The sequence below is a fragment of the Heptranchias perlo genome, chromosome 23, assembly GCF_035084215.1.
Source record: "Heptranchias perlo isolate sHepPer1 chromosome 23, sHepPer1.hap1, whole genome shotgun sequence".
NCBI lineage: Eukaryota > Metazoa > Chordata > Chondrichthyes > Hexanchiformes > Hexanchidae > Heptranchias > Heptranchias perlo.
Window position 1 is genome coordinate 45,539,203 of NC_090347.1, and position 14,621 is coordinate 45,553,823.

Sequence of the window (14,621 nt, forward strand, 5' to 3'; positions counted from 1 at the left end):
AGACTAGCTCGAGGCCCGGCAGTAACCGCGGTGAGACTCGCTCGAGGCCCGGCAGTAACCGCGGTGAGACATGCTGGAGGCCCGGCAGTAACCGCGGTGAGACTCGCTCGAGGCCCGGCAGTAACCGCGGTGAGACACGCTGGAGGCCCGGCAGTAACCGCGGTGAGACACGCTGGAGGCCCGGCAGTATCCGCGGTGAGACACTCTCGAGGCCCGGCAGTAACCGCGGTGAGAGACGCTCGAGGCCCGGCAGTAACCGCGGTGAGACTCGCTCGAGGCCCGGCAGTAACCGCGGTGAGACTCGCTCGAGGCCCGGCAGTAACCGCGGTGAGACTCGCTCGAGGCCCGGCAGTAACCGCGGTGAGACACGCTCGAGGCCCGGCAGTAACCGCGGTGAGACTCGCTCGAGGCCCGGCAGTAACCGCGGTGAGACACGCTGGAGGCCCGGCAGTAACCGCGGTGAGACACGCTGGAGGCCCGGCAGTAACCGCGGTGAGACACGCTGGAGGCCCGGCAGTAACCGCGGTGAGACACGCTGGAGGCCCGGCAGTAACCGCGGTGAGACACGCTGGAGGCCCGGCAGTAACCGCGGTGAGACACGCTGGAGGCCCGGCAGTAACCGCGGTGAGACACGCTGGAGGCACGGCAGTAACCGCGGTGAGACACGCTGGAGGCCCGGCAGTAACCGCGGTGAGACACGCTCCAGGCCCGGCAGTAACCGCGGTGAGACACGCTGGAGGCCCGGCAGTTGTGGCACACGGTGTGAACCGATTGATCTGCAGCTGGTTTGTTTACTTTAGTTACAGACGGACGAGGATTGTGTGGTGAAATATGAAGCTGCCAAAGCTCTGGTCACACTGGGTGAGTGTCAACCGTGCTATTTAATATAACTGAGCCGGCCTGCAGGGATCTGAGGGAATCGAGTGCCACACTTACCCGGGCCAAATGAGCTGCCCTTGAGTCGAGGGAGGGAGGGAGTGAGGGAGTGAGGGCGGGAGGGAGGGAGGGAGGGAGGGGGGGAGGGAGGGGGTTGGGAGGTGAATCTCTTTTCACCGTGGGAATTGGGAGCCTCCGATCAGGAGCAACTGCGGGGAGTAAAATGAGAGTGCGAGAGCCAAGGTTGAGTGTAACTGCCCCCCAGTACCTCACTCTGTGATATGAGATTGATTAATGTCGAGACAGAGAAGGAGGAGTCTTTTAAAGGAGCCACCCGCTATCCTGAGGAACGGGTCGGAGAACCACGATTGGCCTCACAGCCCCAGTGACCGCTGCTGCCAAATGCAAATGTGTGGCTTGGGCCTGGGCTGTGAGGCACCTCACGGTTGAATGTTTACAGTCTGAGTGCATGTGGGTAAGGTAACGGAGGGTGGTGGGGTCTGTGGAGCCCGTACCCCAGCACGGGGTTGGGGAGTTCAGGGGGATAGACAATCGGGCAGAATAAATCTGAATTGCTCAAACAATACAGGCGAGGAATGGAACACTTTCCATTTCAGACACCCAGGCCCCGATGTTAGTGGGGAGGCGGGATGGCAGCGAGGGGGGGGGGTGTGGGTGCGATTGGGCGTGTGGGTAACCCGCCCAATAAAATCTGTCCGTTCCCCACACGATCGAGGGTCAATTGGAGCCATTTAACGTGGTTTCCGGGTTTGCCGTCGGAAAGCTGCGCAGCGGGCAGACTGTCCACCCCCATCGCAGGCTGTCGGCTGGAGGAGCTCTATTTAAAGGGGCAGTCCTCCAATGGCTGCTCCTGGAACAAACATCCACAGACCACAATGGAGCAGCCCAGGGGAAAGGCTGCTCCCAGGTTCAGTGATGCTTCACTCCAGGTGCTACTGGATGGGGTGAGGAGGAGGAGGAGGGAGATCTTCTACCCGGTGGACGGGAGGACGTGGCCTGCCTCTGCCACCAAGAAGGCCTGGCTCGAGATGGCAGAGGAGGTCAGCAGCAGCAGCAGCAGCATCTCCCGCACCTGGATCCAGTGCAGGAAGCGCTTCAATGACCTAACTAGGTCAGTCAAAGTGAGTACACTTACTCATTCTCCTACACTCCGTCTTCCACATCACCGCCCCCACCCCACAACTCATTCTACACTGCCCACACTACTCCATCACATCACTCCTCACACCCACTCAAAGCTCATCCTCAACTTACCTGCACTTCCTCACCTCCCCAGTACTCATCCCACCACTACCACTCAACCCAATCCTCATACAATATCATGGCTCTGTCCCATAATCACCCTCTATTGCATCTCTTTCACGGTCAGCCTCACCCAAACCATTGCATTCATCGGTTGGCCACGTCACCATCCCTCACTCACGCCTCTCTACTTTCTCCCTTTGTAGGAGAACAGAGCCCAGAATGCACGGGAGAGGGTGAGGACCGGAGGGGGGGCCGCAACAGATGGTCGTCCTCAAAGACGCGGAACAGGAGGTGCTGGAGCTGAGTCACACACTCGAGTGCCTGTCCGTCAGGGACACCGAGACTGGCACCCGACAAACGTCTGGTGACAGAACTTTAACATTCAGCACACACAATATCAATTGATGTTAACATGCCTTGCCATCTTCAGCACCTCAGTATGATCATCGCAACATGACACATCTGTGATCATGTTTAATATTACCTTCTGTTCTCTTACAGGGCCTTCAGCGACCGCTGTGACGGCGGAGGACGATTCCTCAAAGGACTTGCTGGCCTCTGAGGGGGCACCGTCACATCTGAGCGAGCCATCCACCAGCACAGATACTCACACCTCGGTGGGTCCTAGTCCTCAGTTAGTTGGCGTCGCACATGGTGAGTCACCACACATGTGAGCACGAGCAGACACTGTTGGCAGGAACAGCTGCGGAGAGTCCGTGTCGGTGGGAGCACTCCTCTCCAGGCTCTGCTCAGCTGGGCACAGATGCTGAACCCTGGGGACCATCGTTTAAAAGAAGAATGATCGAGGGACAGCAGCACATTTGCGAGGTGCTGGAACAGGTGCCACGCGCACTCTCCACAATCGTGCAGAGGATGGAGGAGTCCAACTCCTGCATGAGTGGAATGGTGGCACAGGTCCAGGAGGGAATCTCTGAGATAGTGTCACAGGGACATGAGGGAATCTCTGAGATAGTGTCACAGGGACGTGAGGTTATCTCTGAGATAGTGTCACAGGGACATGAGGGAATCTCTGTCCAGGTGGTGAGGACTGGACTCTTCACACTCTCTGATGTTGGGAGAACTGTTCACATATCAGTGACTCCTTGGCCTCATGAGCTGCCAGGTGAGCCGCTGTTCTGCCCATGGGTTGCTCCTCCTCCTCCTCCTCCTCCTCACTGTGGGTGGTAGATGTGGATGGGGCCTCCTCCAGCGGCACCCCTCTCTGTTGTGCCATGTTGTGCAGGGCACAACACACGACTGTAATGCGTCCCACTCTGTCTGGTGTGTATTGAAGTGCTCCCCCAGAATGATCAAGGCACCTGAGGCACATCTTGAGCAGCCCTATAACATGCTCAATTATAGACCTGGTGGAGATGTGGCTGTCGTTATATCGACGCTGTTGCTCGGTGGTGGGGTTCCTCAGAGGTGTCATGAGCCACGTGTGCAGGGGGTATCCCAGGTCCCCGAGGAGCCAGGCCTTACGGGTGGAAGAGGGGCGGGATGTTGGATTCCCGGAGGATGAAGGAATCGTGGCAGCTGCCAGGGAATCTGGCGCACACGTGAAGGAATCTCTTGCGGTGGTCACAGATGAGCTGAGTGTTGATGGAATGATAGCCCTTCCTGTTGATGAACAGTCCTGGCTCGTGTGGAGGTGCTCGGATTGCTATCTGGGTGCAATCAATTACACCCTGTACCCGTGGGAAGCCAGACACAGAGTGGAATCCCACTGCCCTCTCCGTCTGGCTGAGGTCATCCATGGGGAAGTTGACGTAGTGCGAGGCCCTGCGAAACAAGCTGTCGGTGACCTGCGTTATGCACTTTTGTGCAGATGACTGAGAGACCCCGGCAATGTCCCCGGTGGCACCCTGGAATGATCTGGAGGTGAAGAAGTTGAGGGCAGTGCTGACTTTAACAGCGACAGGTAAGGAGATGCTGCTCGGCCCAGCCGGGAGCAGCTCGGTATGAAGGAGGCTGCAGATGTCTGCGACTACCTGGTGACTGACTCTGAGTCTCCGTATGCACTGCTCCTCAGAGAGGTCCAGGAAGCTGAGCCTTGGTCTGTAGACCCTGTGGTGAGGGTAGTGCCTCCTGCGACGTCACTCTCTCTGTTGTTGCCCTCCGTGCTGTTGTGCAGGTGCCTGTGGCGCAGCACTGTGTTGTGGAGCTCCACGTGGCGGAGGTGGACGGCGTGCCTGGCGAGGCTGGTGATGTTGCTCGTCCTCGGATGGAGTGATGAATGCAGCCATGGCGCCCCCCCATCCTGACAGTGTGAGTTTGAGGGGGTCCGTTAAAGTAGGTAAATATGTTTAAACAGCAGAATTTTGAGTGGAAAGTAAGAATTTTGAGTGAAAACACAAAGGTCTTGCAGCCAAAACTTTGTCTGAAGTAACAGAGTGCCCTGCTGCAATAAATGACATTTTCTCCCACTGCATCTCCCACTGGCTGCTGGCTGAAACACATCTGTTGCAACAGGGAGTGTTTCCCACAGCACGGGAAATAGGCTGAGGATCCTTCAAAATTGCACCCCTGCCAAAATGTGGAGACAGTTAAGTAATTCAACTAGCTGACAAAGTATGTAAAGTGTCATCCTGCCGGCTTTAATTGGACTTTAGGGGGACTTTGGCGTTCGGGAGGCACACACGCACCCAGACCCATCAATGGGGAACCCGGAAATCTGCGTGTTGGAGCCGGACTCTGAACCCGCTCGGGGTTTCCCCAATTTTCGGAGCACCCCCTGCCCCCAACGCACTGGCTACTTCACCCGAAAATCGGCCCCAGTGTTCGCATCAATACAGTCCTGGGATGCAGCTCCCTCTGGTGGCTCCTTAATTACTACAGCAACAACATACATTCACACTGCATCTTTAATGTATAAAAACGTCCCAAAGCGCGTCACGGAAGCGTGATCAGACATAAACGGACACCGAGATAAAGAAGGAGATATTAGGACAGGTGAGCAAAAGCTTGGTCGAACATGTAGGTTTTAAGGAGGGTCTTAAAGGAGGAGGGAGAAGTCGAGAGTGGAGAGGTTCAGGGAAGGATTTCCAGAGCTCCGGGTCTAGATGGCTGAAGGCACGGCCGCCAATGGTGGAGCGAAGGGAGTCGGGGATACAAGCAAGAAATGATAGAGAAATAATGATGGGAGCAGGGAAACATAGACATTGGTGTGAGTTAGGATACCGGCAGCTGAGTTTTGGATGAGCTCAAGTTTATGGAGGGTGGAAGGTGGGAGGCCGGCCAGGAGAGCATTGGGATGGTCGAGTCTGGAGGTTGGGAATGGAGTTCATGGTTAAAGAGATTGATACAGACTTAGATAATCAAATACTCCCCACAACATAATGGTTCACGTGGGACCAATGGGGGGAAATGCGCAGGAGAGGGCTGAACGAGGGATGTCGGAGGAGATTAAATGGGAGGGTAGGGTCCATGATAGGTTAGAGTGTACATGGGCTGTAGGAGGTGATTAAATGGGAGGGTAGAGTCCACGATAGGGTAGAGTGTACATGGACTGTGGATGGTTGGGCAGAGTGGGGGATGATGCGTAAATGGCCTTTTCCCATGCTCTGGTCTTATGATGTGAGATCTGCCCGAATATGGTCTCAGTGTAAATGATGCTTGTGGCAAAAGTTAAAAAGGTTTTGTGATTGGCACAGTTCAGTAGTCTGAACCTCCCTTGAGTAATGGCCTTGCCCAGTTTAGGAGTGAGGCCAGACAGGACCAGGTTGGTGCTGCGGTCTGTACTGAGTGAGCTGAACTGAGTCGAGACAACAGTTGGTGCCTGACAATCACCCTCAGCATCTCTGGGTTTGAGAGATGAGACGTTATCTAGGATTCCCACTACTGATTACTCTCCAGTCCGTAGGTGAGGATAGATCAGGCTCAGTGTGATGCCATGAATGGCTAGATAGTCTGCCAAGGCTCACACAGGAAGAACAGTAACCTGACTGAGGTACTGAGTGGTGGCTGGTGTCATAGGAACTGTTATCATAGAATCATAGAATCATAGAATCATAGAAGTTACAACATGGAAACAGGCCCTTCGGCCCAACATGTCCATGTCGCCCAGTTTATACCACTAAACTAGTCCCAATTTCCTGCACTTGGCCCATATCCCTCTATACCCATCTTACCCATGTAACTGTCCAAATGCTTTTTAAAAGACAAAATTGTACCCGCCTCTACTACTGCCTCTGGCAGCTCGTTCCAGACACTCACCACCCTTTGAGTGAAAAAATTGCCCCTCTGGACCCTTTTGTATCTCTCCCCTCTCACCTTAAATCTATGCCCCCTCGTTATAGACTCCCCTACCTTTGGGAAAAGATTTTGACTATCTACCTTATCTATGCCCCTCATTATTTTATAGACTTCTATAAGATCTCCCCTTAACCTCCTACTCTCCAGGGAAAAAAGTCCCAGTCTGTCTAACCTCTCCCTGTAAGTCAAACCATCAAGTCCCGGTAGCATCCTAGTAAATCTTTTTTGCACTCTTTCTAGTTTAATAATATCCTTTCTATAATAGGGTGACCAGAACTGTACACAGTATTCCAAGTGTGGCCTCACCAATGCCCTGTACAACTTCAACAAGACATCCCAACTCCTGCATTCAATGTTCTGACCAATGAAACCAAGCATGCTGAATGCCTTCTTCACCACCCTATCCACCTGTGACTCCACTTTCAAGGAGCTATGAACCTGTACTCCCAGATCTCTTTGTTCTATAACTCTCCCCAACGCCCTACCATTAATGGAGTAGGTCCTGGCCCGATTCGATCTACCAAAATGCATCACCTCACATTTATCTAAATTAAACTCCATCTGCCATTCATCGGCCCACTGGCCCAATTTATCAAGATCCCGTTGCAATCCTAAATAACCTTCTTCACTGTCCACAAAGACACCAATCTTGGTGTCATCTGCAAACTTACTAACCATGCCTCCTAAATTCTCATCCAAATCATTAATATAAATAACAAATAACAGCGGACCCAGCACCGATCCCTGAGGCACACCGCTGGTCACAGGCCTCCAGTTTGAAAAACAACCCTCTACAACCACCCTCTGTCTTCTGTCGTCAATCCAATTTTGTATCCAATTGGCTACCTCACCTTGGATCCCGTGAGATTTAACCTTATGTAACAACCTACCATGCGGTACCTTGTCAAAGGCTTTGCTGAAGTCCATGTAGACCACGTCTACTGCACAGCCCTCATCTATCTTCTTGGTTACCCCTTCAAAAAGTTCAATCAAATTCGTGAGACATGATTTTCCTCTCACGAAACCATGCTGACTGTTCCTAATTAGTCCCTGCCTCTCCAAATGCCTGTAGATCCTGTCCCTCAGAATACCCTCTAACAACTTACCCACTACAGATGTCAGGCTCACCGGTCTGTAGTTCCCAGGCTTTTCCCTGCCTCCCTTCTTAAACAAAGGCACAACATTTGCTACCCTCCAATCTTCAGGCACCTCACCTGTAGCTGTCGATGATTCAAATATCTCTGCTCGGGGACCCGCAATTTCCTCCCTAACCTCCCATAACGTCCTGGGATACATTTCATCAGGTCCCGGAGATTTATCTACCTTGATGCGCGTTAAGACTTCCAGCACCTCCCTCTCTGTAATATGTACACTCCTCAAGACATCACTATTTATTTCCCCAAGTTCCCTAACATCCATGCCTTTCTCAACCGTAAATACCGATGCGAAATATTCATTCAGGATCTCACCCATCTCTTGTGGTTCCGCACATAGATGACCTTGTTGATCCTTAAGAGGCCCTACTCTCTCCCTAGTTACTCTTTTGCCCTTTATGTATTTGTAGAAGCAGTCAGTGTCTTCGGTAGAGGGGGAGGAGAGAACGAGGGGAAGGCGTGGGGGAAGGAACCCACAAATGGTCTCTGAAACAGGTGCAACTTGTCCTGATTTTTGCCATTTTCTTGCAGGTTTCTGGGAGGAGGAAGAGGTGCTGAAGTTAATCCAAATTTTAAAAGTGTCCACCGGACAGATATTGGAAGACATAGTTACAACTATGAGGAGGTCACTGCGAGATAGGGCAATGAATCCCAACCAGCAGGTAAATAGTACACTTCACAACCCATACTGGTGTTGGCCGTGGCTCAGTGCTAGCACTCTCATCTCTGAGTCAGAAGGTCATGGGTTCAAGTCTCACTCCAGAGACTTGAGCACAGAATGTAAGCTGATACTCCAGTGCAGTACTGATGGAGTGCCGCAGTGTCGGAGGGTCAGTACCGAGGGAGTGCCGCAGTGTCGGAGGGTCAGTACTGAGGGAGTGCCGCAGTGTCGGAGGGTCAGTACTGAGGGAGTGCCGCAGTGTCGGAGGGTCAGTACTGATGGAGTGCCGCAGTGTCGGAGGGTCAGTACTGAGGGAGGCCCGCAGTGTCGGAGGGTCAGTACTGATGGAGTGCCGCAGTGTCGGAGGGTCAGTACTGAGGGAGTGTCGGAGGGTCAGTACTGATGGAGTCCCGCGGTGTCGGAGGGTCAGTACTGAGGGAAGGTCAGTACTGAGGGAGTGCCGCAGTGTCGGAGGGTCAGTACTGATGGAGTGCCGCAGTGTCGGAGGGTCAGTACTGAGGGAGGACCGCAGTGTCGGAGGGTCAGTACTGATGGAGTGCCGCAGTGTCGGAGGGTCAGTACTGAGGGAGGCCCGCAGTGTTGGAGGGTCAGTACTGATGGAGTGTCGGAGTGTCAGTACTGATGGAGTGTCGGAGGGTCAGTACTGATGGAGTGCCGCAGTGTCGGAGGGTCAGTACTGATGGAGTGTCGGAGGGTCAGTACTGATGGAGTGCCGCAGTGTCGGAGGGTCAGTACTGAGGGAGTGCCGCAGTGTTGGAGGGTCAGTACTGAGGGAGTGCCGCAGTGTTGGAGGGTCAGTACTGAGGGAGTGCCGCAGTGTCGGAGGGTCAGTACTGAGGGAGTGCCGCAGTGTCGGAGGTGCCATCTTTAGGGTGAGACGTTAAACCGAGGCTCTGTCTGCTCTCTCAGGTGGATATAAGGGATCCCATGACAGTATTTTGAAGAAGAGCAGGGGAGTTCTCCCCAGTGTCCTGGCCAATATTTATCCCTCAACCAACATCACCAAAACAGATTATCTGATCATTATCACATTGCTGTTTGTGGGACCTTGCTGTGCGCAATAAGGCCGTCGCGTTTCCCACATTACTACAGTGACTACACTTCAAAAAGTATTTCATTGACTGTAAAGCGCTTTGGGACGTCCTGAGGTCATGAAAGGCGCTATATAAATGCAAATTCTTTCTTTTTTACTGGTGGCAAATCAGCACTCCCACCGACCAACGTCTTCAGACTGTTTTTGACTCGGGCGTCACACTGCTCTCTCTTGACTTTCCACAGTAGCATCACTTCCTTCCGTACCCTTCGGTATTAAAGGCAAGTTATTTCAAAATAAGTGGAAGCAGCCTTGATTCCAGCCCTGCGCAGAGTTAGTGCACTTCACAATTAGCCTCAGTGCCCCGGGCTAGAAAGGAGAAAATCAGCCACGGTTCCCACCGCTGATAGCTGTCCCTGACTCTGCGCGGGTGGGTGTTGGCTCAGGAGAGGATTGAGCTCGGCCGTGACGCCCCCCATGGTGGAATGGTCAGTCGATACTGTCCGTGAAGAATGGCTGCTTGGTGAGGTACCAGTGGGTATCCAGCACCTGTGCAACTTGTTGCTCAGTAACATGACAGCACCATCAGGAGAGAACTGAGGAGACTCAAAAATAATACGTAGACAAGATAAGATTTGCTCCAATCCAATTAAAGGAACAACAACAACAACTTGCATTTATATAGCGCCTTTAACGTGGTAAAACACCCCAAGGCGCTTCACGGGAGCGATTATCAAACTAAAATTGACACCGAGCCAACGAAGGAGACATTAGGACAGGTGATCAAAAGCTTGGTCAAAGAGGTAGATTTTAAGGAGCGTTTTAAGAGAGGAGTGAGAGAGGTAATGAGGCGGAGAGGTTCAGGGAAGGAATTCCAGAGCTTAGGTCTGGATGGCGGAGGGCACGGCCGCCAATGGTGGAGCGATGAAAATTAGGATGCACAAGAGGCCAGAGTTGTGGTTAAAAGCAGCCAGCAGTGACATGGGACACCTGTCTGTCTATTCACTAATCCGAATGCACTGTCCTGATCCGTTGATATTCACTGAGTCATTGATGAGAGCCTATAGTTTTAATGGAGTACTTTCACTGACACTAAGGATGCTGGGATAACCTTGCTTCCATTGCACTTTTGCATTTTCTTTCGCAGGAGAGTGGGGGAAAGCGAGAGAATTTTGGGAACTTATCAACAGTCCTGAGATCTCCCCCCTCCTGTCCACTGCCTGCACCAGGGACTCCAAGGCAGCATCAGAGAACCTCGGTGCCCTCTCAGTGCTTGCTGCGGTCATTTCTCTCTTTAAAAGCCTCTCCTGTTGTCCGTAGCCAGTGTGCATATTACAAAAAGGATATAGAGGTACTGGAGAAGGTGCAAAAAAGATTAACCAGGATGATACAAGAACTGAGAGATTATAACTACTAGGAAAGACAGAAACAACTGGGGCTCCTTTCTCTAGGAAAGAGAAGGCTGAGGGGTGACCTAATGGAGGTCTTTAAAATTATGATGGGGTTTGATAGGGTAGACGTGGAGAAGATGTTTCCACTTGTGGGGAGTCCAAAACTAGGGGCCATAAATATACAGTAGTCACTAATAAATCCAATAGGAAATTCAGGAGAAACTTCTTTACCCAAAGAGTGGTGAGAATGTGGAACTTGCTATCACAAGGAGCAGTTGAGTCAAATAGCATAGATGCATATAAGGGGAATCTAGATAAGCACACGAGGGAGAAACGATTAGAAGAGGAGGGTGGGAGGAGGCTCCACCGGCATAGACCAGTTGGGCTGAATGGCCTGTTTTTGTGCTGTAAATTTTACGTAATGCATCTCCTATTTAAGAGGAGGTGACGTCAGAGAGGCCCAATATCTGGCCCCCCAAACAGGAGGGCAGCCAATAAATAGTACAGGTAGTGTTGGCTGACTCGTGATAATGAGCGGGCGGCATAACTATTATGTGCTACCTGGGACAACACCAACAGGGTGAATGCAGGCTAACTTTTGGGTGCGATTGAATTTCTAGATAATAGTTTTTAAATATCTATAATATATTAAAAATCTTATGTCTTTGTGCATGTTCTGTCTACAAAATCCACCTGTTGTCATGTTTTTGTTACACTTTTATGTCAACTTTTTGCTGCTATAAATTCCTAAGTCCACATTTATAATGGAAACTGCCTATGTAAGCTTGTCACGTTGTAATTATACCCTCCCACCAGCTGTGGCGCTGTCAAGAAAGAAAGAACTTGCATTTATATAGTGCCTTTCACTTCAGGATGTCCCAAAGTGCTTTACACTACTTTTGAAGTGTGGTCATTGTTGTAATGTAGGAAACACGGCAGCCAATTTGCGCACAGCAAGGTCCCACAAACAGCAAAGAGATAATGACCAGATCATCTGTTTTTTTAGGTGTTGGTTAAGGGATGAATATTGGCCCAGGACACCGAGAGAACTCGCCTGCTCTTCTTCGAAATAGTGCCATGGGATCTTTTACATCCATCTGAGAGGGTAGACAGGGCCTCGGTTTAACATCTCATTCAAAAGATGGCACCTCCGACAGTGCGGCACTCGCTCAGTACTGCACTGGAGTGTCAGCCTGGATTAGGGGCTCCAAACTCTAGATGGGACTTGAACCCACAACCTTCTGACGAATAGCCCTGGTTCTGCTGCCTTCAGCTCCAGCCCTGCTCCTTTCTTCAATGGTCTCACTCCATTTCTTTTCCATACCCCCCATTGTCTAATTTGCTCTTTAATTGCCCCGGATGTTTGTGGTTATTTAATCACCACGGCTGCTCTGCTGATTTATTTGAATTGCCCCAGTTGTTTTGACCCCATTCCCCTCACTTTTTCCAATAACTCCTTTGTCTTGAGAATGTTTAAAATTGTAACACTTGGTTATGGAATCAACACATACGATAAAGAAAGCCAGTCATTTCCTGCTGGTTTTTCCTGACCTCTATAAGCAGCCAGGGGCTTACAAGTCAATCGATAGAGATTCAAATTCCCTTTAATTGAACTCAGAATGTGCACAACGGTATTTGGAATCTAACTCACCTCATTTAAGGTAATTGGCAAAAAATTCAGGGGGGAGATGAGGAGAATTTTTTTACGCAACAGGTTGTGATGATCTGGAATGCGCTGCCTGAAAGGGCGGTGGAAGCAGATTCAATAATAATTTTAAAAGGGAATTAGATAAATACTTGAAAAGGAAAAATTTGCAGGGCTATGGGGAGAGAGCGGGGCAGTGGGACTAATTGGATAGCTCTTTCAAAGAGCTGGCACAGGCAAGATGGGCCGAATGGCCTCCTTCTGTGCTGTAAGATTCTACAATTCTGTGATGATTCTATGAATAACTCATTGGGTTTTTTATGGTACAATGCTCTGCTTTCATCAACTAGCATATCCTTTGACTTACACTGCAGAAGGGCTGCTTGTTCATGAAAGATGTACAGCTCCAATTGTGTCTTACTGTCCTTTCAGAGGCCAGAGATCAAAGCTAAGGAAAAGCTGGTTTTCGTGTTAACTTCATTTATGATAACTCTACGCTCCAAAGATATGGTCCCTGTGCAGGCCGCAGCCTGCCTGTGTTACATCAACAGTAAGGACCAAGATGCCATCAGCTACATAATGAGCTACCTTCACGACGGTGATTCCTACCAGAAGAAACAGGTTTTGTTTTATTCAAATTGTTAAAATTGTTTTATTCGCAGAGAAGGACAAACTGGGCCTCAAATCCAACAGCGGGCAGCCATTTTGTCTGGCAATTCACCCAGGCCAGAAGCCTCACTGATGAAGTTTAGATTAAGATGGCTCTCCAAACACTGCCCCTAACTTTTACCTCACAATTTTAGTGACTAAATCGTGAAAAAGGAACCATAATGTGTTTATCTGCTGGTAAACACTGGCGATCGAATCGACAAAGAGTTTTCAGGCCCTCTGTGCCATCTCCAGGAAACTGGGATCAGTGACAGATGTGGCACTAGGCTGGTGTCACAGTCATTATCCGCTGCAGATGGGCACCTGGATGTTGGGCATTTGGTTCCTGCCATTTCAGGATGATGCCCTGACAGTAATAGGGAACAGCTCCATTTGCATCAATTGAAGTTTTTATTTAATGGGGTAGATTTGATTACAAAGAACATACAGCACAGAAATAGGCCATTCAACCCATGCCAGTGTCTATGCTCCTCATGAGCCTCCTCTCACCCTTCTTCATCTTACCCTATCAACATATCCTTTTATTCCTTTCTCCCTCATGTGTTTATCTAGCTTCCCCTTAGTTGCCTCAACTACTCCTTGTGGTAGCGAGTTCCACATTCTTACCACTCTCCGGGTGAAAAATTTCCTCATGAATTCCCGATTGGATTTATTAGTGACTATATTATATTTATGGCCCCTAGTTCTGGTCACCCCCGCAAATGGGAAAATCCTCTCTATGTCTACTCTATCAAACCCTTTCATAATATTAAAGACCTCTATCAGGTCACCCTCAGTCTTCTCTTTTCTAGAGGAAAGAACTCCAGCCGATTCAACCTCTCCTGATAGTTATAACCTCTCATTTCTGGAATTATCCTAGTAAATCTTTTTTGCACCTTCTCTAATGCCTCTATATCCTTTCTATAATATGGAGATCAGAACTGTGCACAGTGCTCCAAATGTGGTCTAACCAAGGTTCTATACAAGTTTAACATAACTTTTCTGCTTTTCAATTCTATCCCTCTAGAAATGAACCCCAGTGCTTGAGTTGCTTTTTTTATGGCCTTGATAACCTGCGTCGCTACTTTTAGTGATTTGTGTATCTGTACCCCCAGATCCCTCTGTTCCTTTACCCCGTTTAGATTCTTATTTTCCGAGGAGTATGTGGCCTCCTTATTCTTCCTACCAAAATATAATACCTCACACTTATCTATATCAATATTACATGCCCATTCTGCAAGTTTATTAATGTCTTCCTGCATTTTGTCACATTCCTCCTCAGTATTAACTATACCCCCCAATTTGATGTCATCTGCAAATTTTGAAATTGTACTTCCTATTCCTGAGTCCAAATCATTGAAGTAAATGGTAAAGAACAGTGGTCCCGGCACTGATCCTTCTGGAACACCACTTCCCACCTTTTGCCAGTCTGAGTAACTACCTTTTAACCCCTACTCTCTGTTTTCTGTTTTGTAGCCAGCTTGCTATCCATTCTGGTACCTGTTCTCTGTCTCCACAGGCTCTGACCTTAGTCATGAGTCTACAATGCTGTACCTTATCGAAGGCCTTATGAAAATCCAAATATATTACATCTACTGCATTACCCTTGTCTACTCTTTCTGTTACTTCCTCAAAGAATTCAATAGGGTTGGTCAAGCATGATTTTCCCTTC

At 50.0% G+C, this 14,621-nt stretch overlaps 1 protein-coding gene across 4 annotated transcripts in view; it reads left to right on the forward strand.

The window, feature by feature from the left end:
- Nucleotides 1-14,621, forward strand: part of LOC137341424 (protein HEATR9-like) — a 143,147-nt gene that overhangs the window by 105,459 nt on the left and 23,067 nt on the right. For all 4 annotated transcript variants that reach the window (XM_068004536.1, XM_068004539.1, XM_068004538.1 and 1 more), the window contains 3 exons: nt 801-861; nt 8,082-8,212; nt 12,734-12,922. In XM_068004536.1, coding sequence (XP_067860637.1) covers nt 801-861; nt 8,082-8,212; nt 12,734-12,922 — 381 coding nt within the window. The remainder of the gene's footprint in view (nt 1-800; nt 862-8,081; nt 8,213-12,733; nt 12,923-14,621) is intronic.